Source organism: Poeciliopsis prolifica, unplaced genomic scaffold, assembly GCF_027474105.1.
Source record: "Poeciliopsis prolifica strain line A6 unplaced genomic scaffold, Auburn_PproV2 SCAFFOLD004, whole genome shotgun sequence".
NCBI classification, from domain to species: domain Eukaryota; kingdom Metazoa; phylum Chordata; class Actinopteri; order Cyprinodontiformes; family Poeciliidae; genus Poeciliopsis; species Poeciliopsis prolifica.
In genome coordinates, this window is record NW_026562379.1 from 72,941 (window position 1) to 90,271 (window position 17,331).

The 17,331-nt window shown below is 40.3% G+C and overlaps 2 protein-coding genes and 1 pseudogene across 2 annotated transcripts in view; all 3 read left to right on the forward strand.

Annotated features, from left to right (window-relative positions):
• The first annotated feature begins 598 nt into the window (after positions 1 to 598).
• LOC129358782 (reticulon-2-like) lies at positions 599 to 5,294 on the forward strand (annotated as a pseudogene).
• Positions 5,295 to 5,470: 176 nt separating this feature from the next.
• On the forward strand, positions 5,471 to 15,294 carry LOC129358784 (reticulon-2-like). The gene is made up of 7 exons (XM_055027925.1): positions 5,471 to 6,228; positions 8,717 to 8,924; positions 9,309 to 9,447; positions 11,328 to 11,397; positions 11,486 to 11,532; positions 11,618 to 11,676; positions 12,621 to 15,294. The coding sequence occupies exons 1-7, from the start codon at positions 6,216 to 6,218 to the stop codon at positions 12,694 to 12,696; spliced, it is 612 nt and encodes a 203-aa protein (XP_054883900.1). The 5' UTR covers positions 5,471 to 6,215; the 3' UTR covers positions 12,697 to 15,294.
• A 1,552-nt stretch (positions 15,295 to 16,846) lies between these two features.
• Positions 16,847 to 17,331, forward strand: part of rhoub (ras homolog family member Ub) — a 6,546-nt gene continuing 6,061 nt past the window's right edge. The window contains exon 1 of the mRNA XM_055027923.1: positions 16,847 to 17,292. Within this exon, the coding sequence (XP_054883898.1) occupies positions 17,070 to 17,292 (223 nt within the window). The 5' untranslated portion in view covers positions 16,847 to 17,069. The remainder of the gene's footprint in view (positions 17,293 to 17,331) is intronic.

The window sequence follows — 17,331 nt, forward strand, 5'->3', positions numbered from 1 at the left end:
AACAAAGTATACTAAAGTTTGTGGTTGTCTATGAATACTTCTTTGTGTCCATTTCACCGTTTAAACCTTCCTCTTTGTATAGCATAAATATAAAAAAAGAAACAAAAGAATTATGAGCACGTCTCCTTTTATGTGTTTTGCCCTCCCAACTCTTAAACGTTTCTATCAGGATCAGGTTTATATAAACCTGAACTACTAAAAAGTCTGTAACTACTGCAGACTTTTTACATATCTTTATCAGGGCTGTCAAGAAATGTGGAAGGTTCTATGATTAAATATAATTAAAACTAAACTGTCAAATGCTATAAATTGTCATATTCGAAAGCACCTGAATCTTTCAAATATTCAGGTGGGGCACTTCACTGCCCCATACTAGACATCTTTTTCATAGCAGTGCTTTAATGTCTTTAATCATTGCAAATGACAATCTCTTAAGATGAATACGTAACTCATTGAAGCAAACTTCCCATGCAGGTTTATTTTTGCATTATGATGAAGCCTGCATCATTATCTGCGTGTGTGCTGCATTATTAATGACTTATCCCTCCCCGTCTCCTCCCTGTCTCCTGCTCCTAAAGCTGGGACCACGTGACGAGAAGCAGATAGGCATAGACTGGCTGTGAATGAAAAGATGACAACAGGCGTTCACGCTCCTCTCCCTTTCCTGTAGCGTACGTTCCTACGGCTGCAGTCACAACAATGCAAAATTAGATGACGAGTGGAGGCGGCAGAGGAGAGGATGTTGGAGCGGAGTGAGGCAGGGCGGGGTTGCTGAGTAACAGAGGCAGGGGAGGGAAGAAGCTGCTTTCACAGGAGACAGATGAAGAGAGCGAATCCACACAACGTGAGTGCCGGCAGTGGATGAGGGAGGGGGGCTTCCAGACTGGATGGGCCCAGCAATGCCTTGATGGAGTATGGGCCAGGTTTTAGGATTCTCCCACTGCCGTAAGTCTTGCCTGTGTTTGTTTCTGTGCGTGCTTGCACAGCGGCGATCTCGTAGATGTGCATAACCCACCTCTGCATCTTTTTCTCACATCATCGCATGTGTTAGCTCATCCTGTCGCGCTCTCTCCTGCTTTTACCTTGAATAAACAATAAATGGATCGTTGCAGTGCAGAGGCACACTCTTATTGTTTTCATGTCTCAGTTTGCAGGTTGTGTGCAGAAAGCCTGTGCATGGAGTCATGTTCGGATCGTAAATTATTCCTTCCTGAATGCTTCTCTTGTGATTTGAATTTTTGTCTCCCCCAATCTGATCCAAAGCTAAGTTACAGTAGCCGAGTATTTTCCTATCCTCACACTGCTGCTGCACAGAATATGCTGCATTCAGTGCAATGGCTGCCTGCTTGATTTATACACTGGTGTCATGCTGGCAATCTAATGCAGTGAAAGCCTTTTACTTCTGCCAGAACCACTCAATATTCAATGACCTACAGTATGCACTAAGGACAGATGAACACTCTGTGTTCCCTTAGTCTGATATTTTCTATCAGCATTAATATTTGTTAGCTTTAGCAGCATCTTTTCATGTGAAATGCAGGCAAGGAAAGAATTATAAAGCTCTTACAGTTAGTTCTTGTGTGGTACTGCAGTGTTTATGGGCTTTGTGTGTTCCTGCTCATCTGCAGTACATCTGTGCTGAGCAATATAATGGAACAGTTTATCTTGAGATCTTTTTTTTCTACATCTTAAGACAAGTTTATTTGTGTAGCACATTTCAGTAACAAGGCAGTTCAAACAGAAAAAAAAAAAACGGAACGACAATTAATTACATCAGAGTTTAAGTGCTAATATATATTCGCTTGATATAATCAAGCGAATATATATAAAATGTTGTGATTACGGTGGTAGCGTTATGAATCAAAGGCAACTCTATTTTAGGATTTAAAGGAACTCAGTGTTTTGAATGTTTTTTAGCTTGCTGCAAGTTTGTTCCAGGTGAAACTGAATGCTGCTTCTCCATGTTTGGTTCTGGTTCTGGTGATGCAGAGCAGACCGGAACCAGAAGACCTCAGAGGCCTGGAAGGTTGATACAACATTAGATCTTTAATGTATTTTGGTGCGAAGCTGTTCAGTGATTTATAAACTAGCAAGAGTATTTTAAAGTCTATTGTCTGAGCTACAGGGAGTCAGTGTAGACTTTAGAACTGGGATGATGCTGGCATCTAACTAGTTTTAGTGAGAACAGGATTTTGCTAGAAATGTTCTTTAAGTGATAGAAGGCTGACTTTATAACAGTTTTTATATGTCTCTGGATGTCCAGGTCTGAGTCCACCACTCCTCCCAGATTTTGGGCCTGATCTCTAGTTTCTAGCTGTAATAACTGAAGCTGCTTGTTGATGTAATATGCAACTGCTTTCTTCCAGAGGAATATGGCTCTGTGGCATCCACCCCAGATTCAACACCTCCATGCACCGATGGTAAAAAGCTCTCACTTCTCCTCTGTACCTCATCTAGTTTTTATTCACATGTCACAATAACAATGGCGCAATTACCAGTTACTTTGATAGCAACATCAAAACAAGTTTAATCTGAAAACTTCATCTATTTCTACCTTTCATCTGTCAGAAAAAAAACAGAAACAGCTCTTGCTGATCAAATAAACTGCTTAGTGTTAGGACTACTTGAAGACATTTTCATCTTTGTCTTTGTAAATCAGTGACCGGCTGTCTTGATTTGTATCCAGGCGGCAACGAGGAGTCAGAGATGTGCGACCTGCAAACAGCCAGAGAGTGGTCCGATGATGACGATGAGGAAGTGGAGACAGGGGATCCGGACGACGACGAAGGACAAGCTTCCTCCCCGTCCATCTGGGGGACTCCTCGCCAGCACTCCTTCGAGCTGACCTTCTCTTACATCGCCATCGCAGAGGCCGAAGCGGTTGGGAGCTCACGCCACCATCGCGAGCGACGCAGGGGCGTCCCCCGGCCGGGACGCACGCCTTTGATTCGAACTGACACGCTGGAAATGCTGTTAGACTCCCCTGATGTGGACTGGGAGCCACAGGGGTTTCTCAATCAAGATGAAGAAGAGACAACATCAGAGACAGAGGAACCAAGGACAGCAAGCCCTTTGGGAAGAAGGGAAGGAGAACAAAGGGAAACTCTTACAGTGCAGCCCGCTCCTGAAACGCTGGACTCAGAAAGTGAAAGGACAGATGGACGAGAAGAGAGCGCAAGTCAGATTGGTCAACGAACTTCTGAGATCCAGCAACACAGTTTCTCACAGAGAGCTCAGGGTAAGAAGTACAAGCCGTAAAAACTTGGATGTGTCTTTGATCATCAGATGCATAAATTATTTCCCCAATTCATCTTTCAACCTTTTAAAAATTATTTAAAGAAATATTTTATGTTTTGTTTTTGTTGTTGTTTTGAGAAACTCAACATATACAAATGCTGTGTGTGCTGTCAGCGTTCAGCTCATCCCTCCTGTCTGCAGCCATTAGTATCAAACGTTCATGAACCCGGAGCTAATTATAAAGTTTGACACTCGATGACCTTTTTCTTCAAGGGGTTCTTCATTTCATGTGGCACAGACAAGCAGAGTATAATATCAAGCCAGGTGTCACATGAATTGAATGCTTGTTATTTTTTACATACCAACACACTCACTGGCCACTTTATTAGGCACACCTTACTCATACGAGGTTGGACCCCCTGTTTACGCTAAGAACCGTCTTAATGTTTTATGGTATAGATTCAAAAAAGTGTTTTGGTCCACATTGACATCAACTTCTATGCTGAAAATATCTTACTCCATCCCTTCCCAGAGATGCTCTTTTCCATTGAAATTAGTTGACTGAAGAGGCCATTGGTTTTCAGTGACCTTCAAAACATCATGTTTAAAAACCGTTAAAGACCCGCGCTTTATGCCATGACGCACCATCCTATTGGGAGCAGTCATGAGAAGACGGGTAGACTGTGGTCGTAATTGATTAAGTATGTTCAGATACAACATTCAAGCAGGCTGCTGCATTACGATGAAGTTGAATTGCTACAAAGAAGCCAAAAGTATGCATAGACCATTACACTTCCACCTCTATGCTGCACCATTGATAGAAGGCAAGGGTCAATGCTTTAGATGCGAGACCACACCGTCTGATTGTTATACATCAAATCAAAGCTCCAATTGTTCAAACAGTTGTTGTTCAGTTTTGATAAGCTTGTGTGTATTGTAGCCAAAGTTTCATTCCCCCTTCATAGTCACTCAAATGTTCTTTCTTCCCCGTTCTGGTGATTGGTGTAAGACATTACATCATCAGATTTGTGAGATTTTCTCGTTACTGGAGACGATGTCACACAACAGATCAGCTGATTCTTCTTAGTTTAGGAGACACAAAGAAAGAGCTGCCTTTTTGTAACGATGCCTGTAATTTATTTACTTTACCACCATGGTGACATCAGCTTCTGTTTCCCAGCAGCAGAGGATTCACCAGCCTCCGAGCCTGAGTCACCCGCCACCCTGGAAACCATTTCAGTCAAGCTGCTCACCTCTGTGCGACCCACAGACCCAGCGCGCTCGTCTGTGGCCTCCGCAGGCCTCAACTCTCAGGAACAGCTGCTCAGAGATCACTGGTTTTCAGCACCGGACCTCGCTGAGGATCTGACCGTATGCATCCACATAGCAGGTACAGGATTACATCACCACGTTTTACTAACATTTTTTTATTTTTCCATGTCTTCCAGATCTTCTGTATTTTACGTTATTTTGCTCAGATTCTTCCTCGCAGCTCCCAATCAAAGACACACTCAGATTTCCCTCTCGGCCTTCAGGGGCAGACGGGCAAGAGATGCTGGCTGTCCACTGTCTCCAGAGTAACCAACTCTCTCGAGGTCTCAGGAATGACGGGCTGATTGCAGGGGAAACATTCCAGGCTTTAGCGGGCTTTTTCAGGCAGGCACACCAATGAAACCGCTATCGGTGTGTGTCGTCTGTCTCAGAATCTAGGGCGAGTGTGTGTGCAGTTTCTTTGTATGCAGATTGGTTGGTGCAAGTTGGAAGTTCTTGAGTGAGTGGGGCAGAGAAGGGGATCCTTAGAGATAAGATTCAGTCATCGTGCTTGATGGGTTCTCAAGTGGACCATTGCAGTGGTCAAGACAAGGACTCATTTTAGGTGAGGGAGGGATTTAAAGCCCGCTGGTAATTTTGTGGTCGGACAGATAACAGACCTAGTGTAGTGTAGTCTCAAATAAATAGGACACATGCAGAGTGTCCACATGAGAATTGTCCTTCTTTTTATTCTGTTTACTTCAGGTACCAAATATCACATCTGAATGTATGTTTGAAACAATTGCTGAGTGGAAAAATCAAAAAATCTTGAATAATTAAAAAAAAAGTTTCGCTACTTTGACTTTTTATTTTGGTCATAAAGTGTTTTTAATACTGATTTGCTAAATTTACCATGTATATAAATTTAATTAAGTTGAGTATTAAATAGCATATATGTGAAAATGTAAGTGTTTAGAGCTAATTCCTTATACACCTGCCTTATTTGAATGGGTCTCTGTAATTTTGATGCTATATACCAAGAAATTAGGATGTTATATATAAAAAGCTCGTGCTTTTAATTATCAATATACATGTAACATGCATTCCTAATTACTTCTTCGGGGTCCCTATTCTGAGCAATTAAACCAAGTTTAAGTAAAATGTACTAATTTAACATTTTTACAGGAAAAAAAAGTCCCAAAGCAATGTACATAAAACGATGATTTCTGAAATTGAGAATAAAGGTAATAAAATAAAGAAAAACAACTTGTTAGAAATGTAAGTCAAAAAAATCACTACTTGATTTCAATCCAGATTCAAAACTGTCTGATTATGAGACTTTCAAGAACATATTTTGGAAGATTTCTTTAAAAAGAAAATGCAAATATAGAGAGAAACAAACTTTGGCTTTAAAAAAATAACAGAATTAACTCTGCTCTGGTAAATGACAACTAAACGGCAATTATTATTTCTTCTCATTGGACTTTGCTTTAAAAGCTGATCAATTTCAAAACAGTGAAAAAAAAAATTAACTCTATTCTCTGGCAGGGAGGCTTGAATAGTGGAGGGCAATTCTGTGGAGCAGCAGATTATTTTGGGCTGTTAGGCCTTTGCAGCGCTGAGTGAGCATTGGACGGCCAAAAACAGCTCAGGGAGGAGAAGGGAGCTCGTTCAGTGGGAGAGACAGGGGGAGTTAGGAGAGGGAGAGACTGGAACAGCGACCAAACATGGCCAGTAAAGGTGAGACATTTTAAAGAAATTCTAATTTTTTAGACCTGTATAGTTAAAGTGCAGGGTTTGAAGTGTTAAGCCAAAAATCAATTTGATTTAAGTTAATATAAAACAAAAGAAAAGGTAGTTGAAAGAAGCAGAGATCTCCCTTAGATCAGTTTACGGGCCAGTTCCTTTGAAACAGAATAAGACAAGCTACAGGTGCGTCTGACTTTAGGCTGATGAGCTGCTCAGGATCACTAGCCGCTACCAGTGGCTTCAATTCAAATCAGTGTTTGCCATTGAAATGAGTTAAAACGGTGCTGTTGTGGTATTAGACAGCTGTCTCCTGGCTGGCTTGATTTTAGCGCTTTAGGCTGAACAGCTGGGCCATGCACAGACATTTCAGTGGACTAGTGAACAGGCGGACATGACCTGAGTGAGAATAAATTAATATGTAGTTGCTTTGAATAAACATTGCTTTGAAGTAAAAATATACTCCTTTAGCCTCTTTGTTCACATTGTTATACTGACTATTTCTTTATTGGTTTCTGGTTGCAACTATTTTCCTTTTATTTGCTTCCTTCAGGCAAGCAGACACAATAGTATAATTACAGTCATATTAAATAAATTTAAATATGCGTTCCACTGAGGCTTGTTTGATCAGATTAAACATTCCTTTTAAATTAATGACCTTTAATTAGGTTTTAACAATAGTTTTCATTAAGCTCACATTTCTGTGCAAAATGTTATTTTTAATTGGTTTAATTGATGTGATATTCTAGTTCACATTTGTCATGTTTTCATTTGCTATATATATTTATTTTTTACCTGCATGTCCCTGTTAGTCTACTCACACATGTTTTAAAGGACCTGCCATCAAAAAGCATCTTCCCCTATCACAGATCTCTTCTGATTTCTGTTGCACGTTTGGCCCAACCAAAATTTCCCCTCCTTTTGGGAGTCGTTCAGAGGTGATGTCGCAGATTATTGTCAATCTGCATAATCCAAGCGAACCTGAGCTCTTAGGTCACAAATTGATTGCAAGACATTCTTCTACAGGATTCTCTAGTTCCATCGATTACTCATGATGTTTTTTTTAGAGAATGAGATACAAACCTTTGAGTTATTTTTGGTCATTGGGACTTTCCCATCCTGCCTCCTTCTTTTTAAATTATTGCTCTACAGTGCTACTTTTTCGTTTTGTGGAAAACTTGTTTACCACAGATATGCTTATTTTTAATTGTGCTGCTTCCTCATTAGTGTATGAGTTTAGATGTAAATTAGATCTGCTTGTCGGTGTGTGGAGCACCGCCCAGAATGACAGCTAGTGGGACTATTGCAGGGATGTTGTGGGAATAAATTGGGGTGTTATAAATAACCCACCCACTGACAATGCTCTCTCTTCAAAGAGGCTTCCATGAGTAATTAGTCTATGTTTACACAACACACTACCGCATAAAATCCCTCTTATAGTTGGTTGTGTGTGTATATGTATATGGAAAACCCTGAGTATGTAAATTTGAATAGTATGTTTTCTAAGCTCCTTAATATCCATGAATGTAAATCCCTAAACTGCAAGAAACTTGAATTATTTATTTCGGAGGTTGAAATAAATAATTTTCAACCTAGGTTAAAAAAAAAAATCAACCTAGGTTGAAAAAAAAAATCCCCCACAGGGACAGGAAAAGCAGCTAAAGTTCAATGAAAAACTGCAGCAGCCTTTCAGAAAGCCTGAGGAATCATTGATCAAGGTCACTCTTAATTGTTAAATTAAAATTTGCCTTACTGGAAGCAAATTATAAAGAAAAGAAGCCTTAGCTCAAGGCTTTTGCACAGAACTTGGATATAATTGTCTCGAGCAGTGTGAGCGGTCCCGGGGGTTCAAATCTCAAACAGGACCCAGTTTGTTATATTTAACCTCCCAAGACTAAAACAAGGCAAATTTGCTTTAATGTGAAATAAACAGAGACCAAACAGTTAAAGTTGAAACTGTATATAATGGAGATGTGTGATCCATCGGTTCCTGGCAGACAATGAAACCATCAGGGATCAGATCATCGGGTGCAGACAGCCTGACATGTGACAACAGGTGGTGGGAATTTAAATTCCCTTCAACTGCTGGCTTTTTTTTCTCTGAAGGCTAAATTCAGCCAAGGCTTGAGCCTGTAGCTGCTGGGTGCTATCTAAGGCTTGATGACGAAAATACCTTTTTTTTTCCTTCATGTTTTTCCCTCCTTATTCTTTCTTCTCAGTAATATTTATTTTCCTGCTCCTCTGTCTGAGTACACCAATTTTAAGACACAGAAATGAAAGATCACAAAATATTTTGTCATATTTTATGGACAACGCTGGGTATTAGAGGTTCTTAGGTTTGACAATTTATCTGTATTCTGACCTCATACATAATTTCAAAATGTAATTACACTAAAATGTTTGATGGCATTTAGAGTACAGAACCACTTTTGTCTGTCAACTGTCATTTCTTTGACAATCGTTTTAATTACCTGTCTACCAGTAATGGACCTCATCTACTGGAAGGACACAGAGAGAAGTGGCATGGTGCTCACAGCCTTGGTGGTGGGCTTACTTTCCCTGTTCCAGCTCAGCATCATCTCTGTGGTCTCCACCGTCTCCCTGGCAGTCATGTGCTTCACCATCTCTGTACGCATCTACTACCTGTTTCTCCACGTCCTCAGCTGGGGGGACGGAGAACATCCTTTCAAGTAAGATGATTTCCTTGAAACGTTCATGCAGTTTTAATACTCAGATTATTTCCCTGAGTTTTCCACTGGATCAAATATTGAGACACAAAGGAAAAACTGATATCCTGGAATCATGTTTTAAACGTGCCACTGTATGTAAAACAATGTGCAGAAACTTATTTATCTTTTTTTTTATTGCACCTAAAACAGGCAGGATTCTGCATAATAAATATTTACTGTCTATATTACAACTGAGCTTTGTTAATGAATTATTTTTACAGTGATATTGAGTTGACTGAAGACTCTTGAGGCCTAAACTGCCTCCTTAACAATTAGCTCAACATATCAGTATTTTAATTAAATTTGAGTTAATTTATTGGCTTAATGAGTGTGTGTTTCTATCAGATCATACTTGGATCTTGACATCAGTTTAAGGGGAGAGCAGGCTGACATCTACATGCAAAAAGCCATTGTTCTGGCTCTGTCTGCTGTTGATGCCCTGAGGAGGCTGTTTTTTGTAGAAAATCTTTTTGAATCCCTCAAGGTAAGCTAAGCATGCCGATTTAATTACATTCACTCTATTTGTCTATGTAGTTTTGTTTATGTCGGCCGTTGTTTGTGCGTGGCTGTTTAGCCTTTTAGTACGAGGAACTACTTTAATGAACCCGTGTTGTTTTGCTTTGCTTGAACCTCTAGGACTCATTAACCTAAACAACGGCTTCGTGTTCTGTCATTTCGCTCTTATTATCAGTCATACTCCATCATTCCAGCTACAATGGTTCCCTGGTCACAGCATTGTTATGAATATTCAAACAAAGATAGCAGCTGTCGTCTTTTATGATATAATCATTTTAGTGAATGATCCGGCACAATCAAATTAAACGGTATTAGAAGCACATTGTCTGCAATTATTTTTGTGTCATATATTCACTGGTAAAGTATGGTCTCATAATCTTGACTGCCTCTTATTTACAGCTACTTCAATATGATAAGCTTTGATTATTCTTTTTAGAATATTTTTGAATGACTAGAGTTAATTTTGTTACCCATTAATATTTTTAGTATTTAGTATTTGATTGGTATTGTTCTGTACAGGTCTCTTGTTTACTGATTCCATTTGTTTCAGTAAGGGAAGCATGTTGGCGTAACTTCCTTCCTAGTTACTACCTCGAATCTCACCACCTATCACATACCTGTCAGGATGATAGGACCTTGTAGCTGAACTTGTAGCCAAGCCTGATTGACAACCTCACTTAAGGACGAGCTAACTGCCATTAACAACACAACACTGGAGGAGGAATGATGTAGTGTAGTTACAAACTCGCCTCAAGGCTGAGTTTGTAATGTAGCAACTTAATAAGACAGGAGAAGTGTTGTCTAAGAGGAAAACTAAGTTGGAAACCTCACTCAGGAATTTAAAAGGCCCTTTTGTGGCCGTCGTCATAGATAACCATTTTTGACAAAACGATGCACAATGTCACCATCCTTATTTTTGCTGACAACTTTAGAACGGAAATACTTTATTCTATTGCAGTGAGCTGTAAAACTAAAATCTGATAACATTCTCCATGTAACCTGTTCCATGTTTTACACTTACGAAGACTGCACCATTTCACAAAAAGCACGACATTGAAATGTGGATTTTTTGCTTGAGAATAGTATTTTTATTCACACATATTGCTTAAAAAAATTATATTGTAGAAAAATTTTACCTTTTTTTTTGCCACACTTCAATAAACAAAAGATCTTTATTATAAAGATTTATTTCACAAAGGATGAAGTATTTCTAGGTTTTATGTAATGCAATCTTGAAAGCTACTTTTTTTAATTTCTGAAAAAAGCTGTTTTTAGCGGTACTTACATGTTGAGATGTTTTATTGTCCATACATTTTCCAACAGACATTTTAAGTTTTGGCTCTAAAATATGACCAAAATGATCCCTTTTGGATTCACCTTTACTGTGGTAGAAAGTGAACACCTCGTTTTCTAATTTTAGTCATTAATTTAGGACAGAATAGAAATATTTATAGCAAATGACAGTCCATGAGAGTTGGTTGAGCCCATTAATCCCAGAACCTGCTGGCCAACTGTGACCCTGCTGGTATGCTAAATGACACACACCAGTCAGCACACAGAGACTCCCAGAATAAAATGGAGTCTTTTTCCATGTGAGACGGGGTTGTCCCGTATCCGATGAACTGGATCCTGTAACCAAGACTGAGAAACTGACAGCCACTAGATACTGTGAACAAAGCATTATGGAAGAAACAGGCCAGACTGGAGAAAGTTGGATGACGTTCTGAAACTAGAAGTCAGTTTAAAAGCATGTTAGCTAAACCTATTTGCATATCCTTGATGGAAGTTACATGAAATATCTTCAGTTATTTATTTTTTTATTCGGTTTTGTCTTTCTTAAATCTCTAGTTCCTGTTTCTGATGTACCTTGTCACATATCTGGGAGGCCTTTGCAATGGCCTCACCATCCTCATCATCAGTAAGAAACTGAAATCCTCACTAGAGACGTAAGATGTATCAAAAAACCCTGCGGCTCACGAATCAACTGTTTCTTCCTTTCCTCTCAGGTGTGATTGCTCTCTTTTCTTTACCCCTTTTCTACGAAAGACGGCAGGTAATACATTTTTCATACAACAACATCAATATCAGTTTCAACACAACAGATTTATAATTTTCTTGTGCAAACTGCGATATTATAGGAGCAAGTGGATGGCTTTATTGGAAAAATTCAGGCCCAAATTGACAGCGTGAAGGACTTGTGAGTATGGCGCCATCTTTTGATCCTCAATTGCTTCTAACACAGCCACACAACTGTTTCTGTATGAATGCAGTTCACAGTAAAGCTTAAAGACACACTTGTTTTTCAAATTGGGGAGAGAGGGAAGGATTTCCCACAAAAATACTTGAACTTTAGATGTTTTGCTTTATTTTATTGAATGTTCGTATAGATAAACCATTAAATAGACTTGGTGATATTGTCCATACTTACACAATGTTTCTCATCAGTCCATAGAATACCTTTCCAGACGTCTGGGTGAATAGCAAGGGTTTTTGAGGGAAATGTGAAGACATCTGCGTGCATTTTGAGCAGCTGTGCATTTCTTTTGTGGAAATCATTGGATGTCATTTTTAGACAGTCTCTAACTAAAAGCCACGTTTTCTCTGTAATTACGCTCACCATGTTCACTGGAGTCCCAAACGGCTACAAATGGCTTTGCAACAATTTCCAGCTTGATAGAAATCAATTACGTTATTTCTAATCGTCTTGAATGTCTCCAGATCAAAGGCATGGGTTTTTGTTTGTTTTTTTTTCACATCCTTCAGCCTACTTCATGTTGTCAGACAGGTTCTAGTTAAGTAGTTTCTTGATTCTGGTATTGTCCAGACACGCTAGTAAAGTCACTGAGTTATTTGTTTTTTCCCAAATAGAATTAGGTCAATAACAGCAAATTAATAATTTAACAAAAAAAGAATAACTTTTTTCATCTAATAGTCTCTCTTTAAAGCTGTGGTTTGTCTTTGCATAGGTTATCTTTATCAGATATTGCATTTACTTTGATGCTCTTGAAAAGCTAAATGTGACCGGAACAAAGCTCTGTGGGGGAACCATTTTGACATCAGTCTGTAGAGCTAAAGTTGCATTATTGTGTTTTTTAAGCAGGCTGTGATTGCAGGAGCACTAATCTCTCCTCTCTCTCTCAGTCTGCGAAGACTTGCCCAAGGCGGCGGCCCTCCTCTTGATACAACTCCTGGTGGTGCCAAGCCTAAAACCCAGTAAAGTCTTAAGGACATTTAGGAGAAGCTACCAGAGTTGCAATTGCCACTCAATGTCTTACTCAGCAGTCTGTCCCTTAGACCTCCAGCAGATGGCGCTGCAGAAACTGGGAACCTGAAGAAAAGAGCAGTGATGTTCTGTGTACTAAGACTGTGTCTCATTTCTAGAGGTTAGAAGATGGCTCTCAGACGCTCTTAAGGTGAAGTAAGAGTGTTTTTGTGTTACAAAGGAAATTCGATGAGCATCTTAGAGCTCTTGTACTAATGTGCAAAAGAACACGAGTGGGAATTTCTCACCCCGACTTGATGAGTCAGGTGATTTAACGTATTTGAGAGAACAAAAACAGGGATCATCATGGCAGCATAAAATGACCACATCTACTTCTTCTTCTTCTTTCAGATACATTTTCATCCTCACAACTGTTTATCTGCATGAATGCCAGTGTATTGATTTGAATGTGTGCGTCTGCTCTGACAAATTTACTGAATATGAATCTGTTGACCCCAACTAAAACAAATTTCTTCTTTATTTCTAAAATGTACTGTTTGTTGTCACCCCAGCTGTCATTCTCTTTCCTTTACACTTCTTCTGGGACTTTGGTTTTTTGCTTCGCCCTGTCTAGGTGCAGCGAGAAAGCAGAAAGACAGATGAGATTTGCAATAATTTTGCTCAATGCGATGCACCTGCAGTGGAAGCAAAATCATGTTCTCACAAGTTCTGACGTGATGTTTTAGTTGCTGTGTGTTTGTTTAGTGAAGGGTTTAAGATTTTAAACAGTCCTCCCAGTGCTCTTATTGTGCTCTTCTCCAGATGTTGATGAACTCTGAAAAGTTGAGCAAGCGACATACAGCAGGTGCCTTTTTGACCGCAGGTGCATGATATCATCACAGTACTTACAGCAACCATGTCTCTGACCATCAACTCACACAGAATGCTGTTTTGTGCGATTACCTTATTATATATACACTTGTGTACGCGGAATCTTAAATCTTAAACGAAATTGTAACAAAATCAGTTTCAGGACTCTCAAAAGTATTCAGGATGCTCAGCTATATAAATCTAAACTTTCTTTCAGCTAATGCTTCAAAGCGTCACATTACTCCCATGCCTTACTGTTATCCAGCTCATGCATCCTAAAGAGAAGCAAAGACGTGTCAGCAGATGTAAACTCCAGTATGATGGCCTGTAAGCCTCAGACATGCTGATGCCTATAAATGACCCTCAGTAGCTGAAAACTCATCTTTTCTTTTGTGTTTTGGGCTTCGAGTTAGGATTATTGCAGCATTATTTCAAAATGTGTTCAATGTGTTCCTCTGCAATGGCGTTTGGATGTATGGTGCCTTGCAAAATCATTTATATCTGCTGAACCTACTCACATTTTTGCCAAGCTGCAATCAGAAACTTCAACGTTTGATTGGGATTTTATGAAATAGACCAACACAGAACAGCTCAAGCCCAGTTTGAATGGATAGAGTATCTGTGAACCGTAGTTTGCTACAGATTCTCCACTGGTTTGAACGTGTGGCGATTTTTTTGATCTCAACTGTTTTGTTATGGCTCTGGCTATATGTTTGGAGACAGAAGGTGAACATCTGCCCCAGCATTACAGTGTTTTGCAGTCTAATATGACATTTACTGAAAGTCTTTTGTATTTATCACTGTTATCAACACTCAGCAGCTTCCATCTTAAGGATGAGGGAAACAAGGACAACTTTTCCGTTAACAGATTTTCCCGCGAGAGCTGAGGCCCAAAGTTATCATGGCTGCTTCTGATTAATTTTCTCCTTGTCTGACCTGTGAGTGACCTCCATGTTTTGATGGCTTTGCAGTCGTGTCATTCTCTTTACATTTTTCAGTCGCTGAGCTAAATAGCGCATCGTAAGAGAAAAGCGCAAAGCTTATTTGGTAAGCTAAACCTGATTAAAGAGCCTCCTCACCTTTGTCCCTGACCTGCCTGCCGTGCTCCTTGGTCTCTATGATGTTTTTTGTTTTCTTTCACATATTATAGATTGCTTCGCATTGGTCTCTCACATAAAATCTCAACAAATTACATAAAAAAGTGTAGTTATAATATGATCAAATTCAGCCTCTACCATCTTCCCCCACTACATTGCCTTTCTGCTAGCTTTTTAGATGTTAGCATTAAACACAAAGAATAATTAAGACTTGGTTTTCCACTTTGCCTCAGCGTCTTTCCTAACACTTTTCTCTGGATGAATTAATATCAGCTCCTGTGCATAAAATTAGTACAAGCCAGGTTTACTGACAATGGTTTTTCTGCGATTATGCCTATAAACATGTTTGTGTTTCTGGAATTAAAATGAGCATTTCTCCCAAAGCAACTCTTAATACGTCCTGGTTCAGTCACTTGATCTATTGCTACAATTAAAACATTAAAATATTGTCTTCATCTTGTGCTCTGTACTTTACGTTTCACCCAGCGTCTCAACCCCTCTGGATACAGGGTTGTAAGTCCTAACCTGAAGTGACATTTAGTCCTTTTAAAACCAATGATGGTATGCATTGTAGTTGTACACCAATTATTTTGTATTCTGGATCACCAGACTTTTATCCTTTGAAGAATAAACACATGAAACTCTCTCTTTGTCTGACTTTTTCAGATGTTGCATAAGGGGAAATCCTCAGAAACTGTTAGATGTGTCACATAATTGGACAAACCTGCGCCTGAGTCAGACCCGTTTTAGCCGAAATTCAACAATCTCTCATCACAGTGACAGTTTAAAGCAGATTAAATTTGCTGGTGTGGCACTTTTCTTGGACATCCCAGCTTTTTTATGTGCAGATACAGAATTCCTGAGGATAAAGGACCAGAGGCAAAGACCACCCAGAACAGAACCACATATCTGACGTTTACTGTGTATGCTGCATTTTGTACATTTTAGAAGAATCCCATAAATACAGATATTTTGATATGCAATTATCATCTAAACACTGAGCCCTATAATATATTCTCATCCTTACATCCTCCTCCTCTGTATATGGAGGCAAAATAAATCCAATCAACCATGTTCTACTCCAGCTCTAGTTGAACTTCTCGGATTACAAATTGATTTTAAAGCCGGCTTCATTTTTGTTTATTTCACTGTGAGAAGTCCCAATTGTGTTACAAATGATTTACTTAAACGGTTTCACACAACGCTCCACAGTCTCTATAGTCTTACAAGCACTTTGGAGTGATGAATGGGAGCATGCAGTGTTTGATTCAGAGCAGCATAACTTTTAATCTGAATGGGGAGCTAAAAGATTAGCAGAGGTCTTGATGGTTATTTGCCGCCACACTGCAGTTTTGTGGCAAATAATCTGACAGAAAACCTGAACAAAAGGTTGTATCAAGGTTAATCAGTGGCCCGAAAGTATAAAATGTGAATTTGAAAACCACTAACAGGGCGATGCACATGTTGTATCCGGCAGGTGGCAGCAGAGGTCCAAATGTTTTACTTCTAAACTCAAACCTCTCTGTGTGTTGAGATCCGAGGAGGTGAAACATGATCACCTGGACAGTTTGAAAAGAGCCAATCAGAGGCCCAGTCCGTTTTGATCGTGGATGAGTTGGTGGGCAGTTCCTTTTTATACAGTCTCAGATGCTTTAAAGTAGGCCGGGGAGTCTGGGTCAGAACAAGGTTTCAGTTCATATGACATGTTGAGAATTGACATCCAGGAGGTTTGTAGCATGTCGCTGAAGACCAGGCTGGTCCAGACAAAACAGTGACCTCACGTCAGTTGTGTCGCTAGCTTGCAGTTTACTGCTTGAGACAAAACTACTCATATGAGTGAGGCAAACTTTTAAAGTGAAAACAATAAAGAAAAATAAATACTAAAGGTAAGGCGGGTAGCAGAGCCCCCCGTGGGAAAAGCAAACTGAATAATGAGACTCAGTGGGCATAAAATTGTTTCCGGAAACTGTTCCGTTTTTAATTTAATAAATAAAGCCAATATGGTGGTCAAACAGTGATGTTAGAGGAACTCCAACAAAGTTGTTTATATTGTGCAAAAGAAAAACAAAAGCAAAAACTGGTGGCTTGTGGCTAAAAGTGCTAACTGCAGGTGGACTTGTGCCTCGGCCCCCCTTCGCCCTGGGCCCGGCCCTGGTGGGTGGGATTAGTCAAATGACTCTCCACATAAAGAGCACGCGACCCGCCCTGCAGCTGAGAGCTGCGGCGCGTGAGACAGTTGCTGTGATGGTTCGGCGTCCTGCCGTCTCGGTGGCTCATCTGACGGCGCGCTGGGAGACTGGAGAGCTTTTTTTCTTCTTGACGCCCCGAGTCCCGAACCAGCAGCGACTCCCGGCTCCGTCGTAGCGAGGACAGGAATCGGCTCCCATGCTGGGTGCTTTTTGCCTCGCGCCGGGGCACTGAATGTCACCTGCAGACGCGATGGATTACGGACGGATTGTGGCCCCTCCGGTGCCGCCGCACAAAGCCCAGCCCGCCCGGCCGGGGCAGGGGTCCGGGCAGGAGCGCCTGCTGAAGTGCGTCCTCCTCGGAGACGGAGCGGTGGGGAAGACCAGCCTGGTGGTCAGCTACACGACCAATGGATACCCGACCAAATACGTCCCGACTGCTTTCGATAACTTTTCGGGTAAGAGAAAGCTTTTATGTTCCGTGTTTTTTTTTTTTT

Coding starts and splice junctions, on each gene's coding strand:
- LOC129358784 (XM_055027925.1), top strand. Junction 8,925..9,308: donor GACGGAGAACATCCTTTCAA/GTAAGATGATTT, acceptor TGTTTCTATCAG/ATCATACTTGGATCTTGACA. Junction 11,398..11,485: donor CCTCACCATCCTCATCATCA/GTAAGAAACTGA, acceptor CTTTCCTCTCAG/GTGTGATTGCTCTCTTTTCT.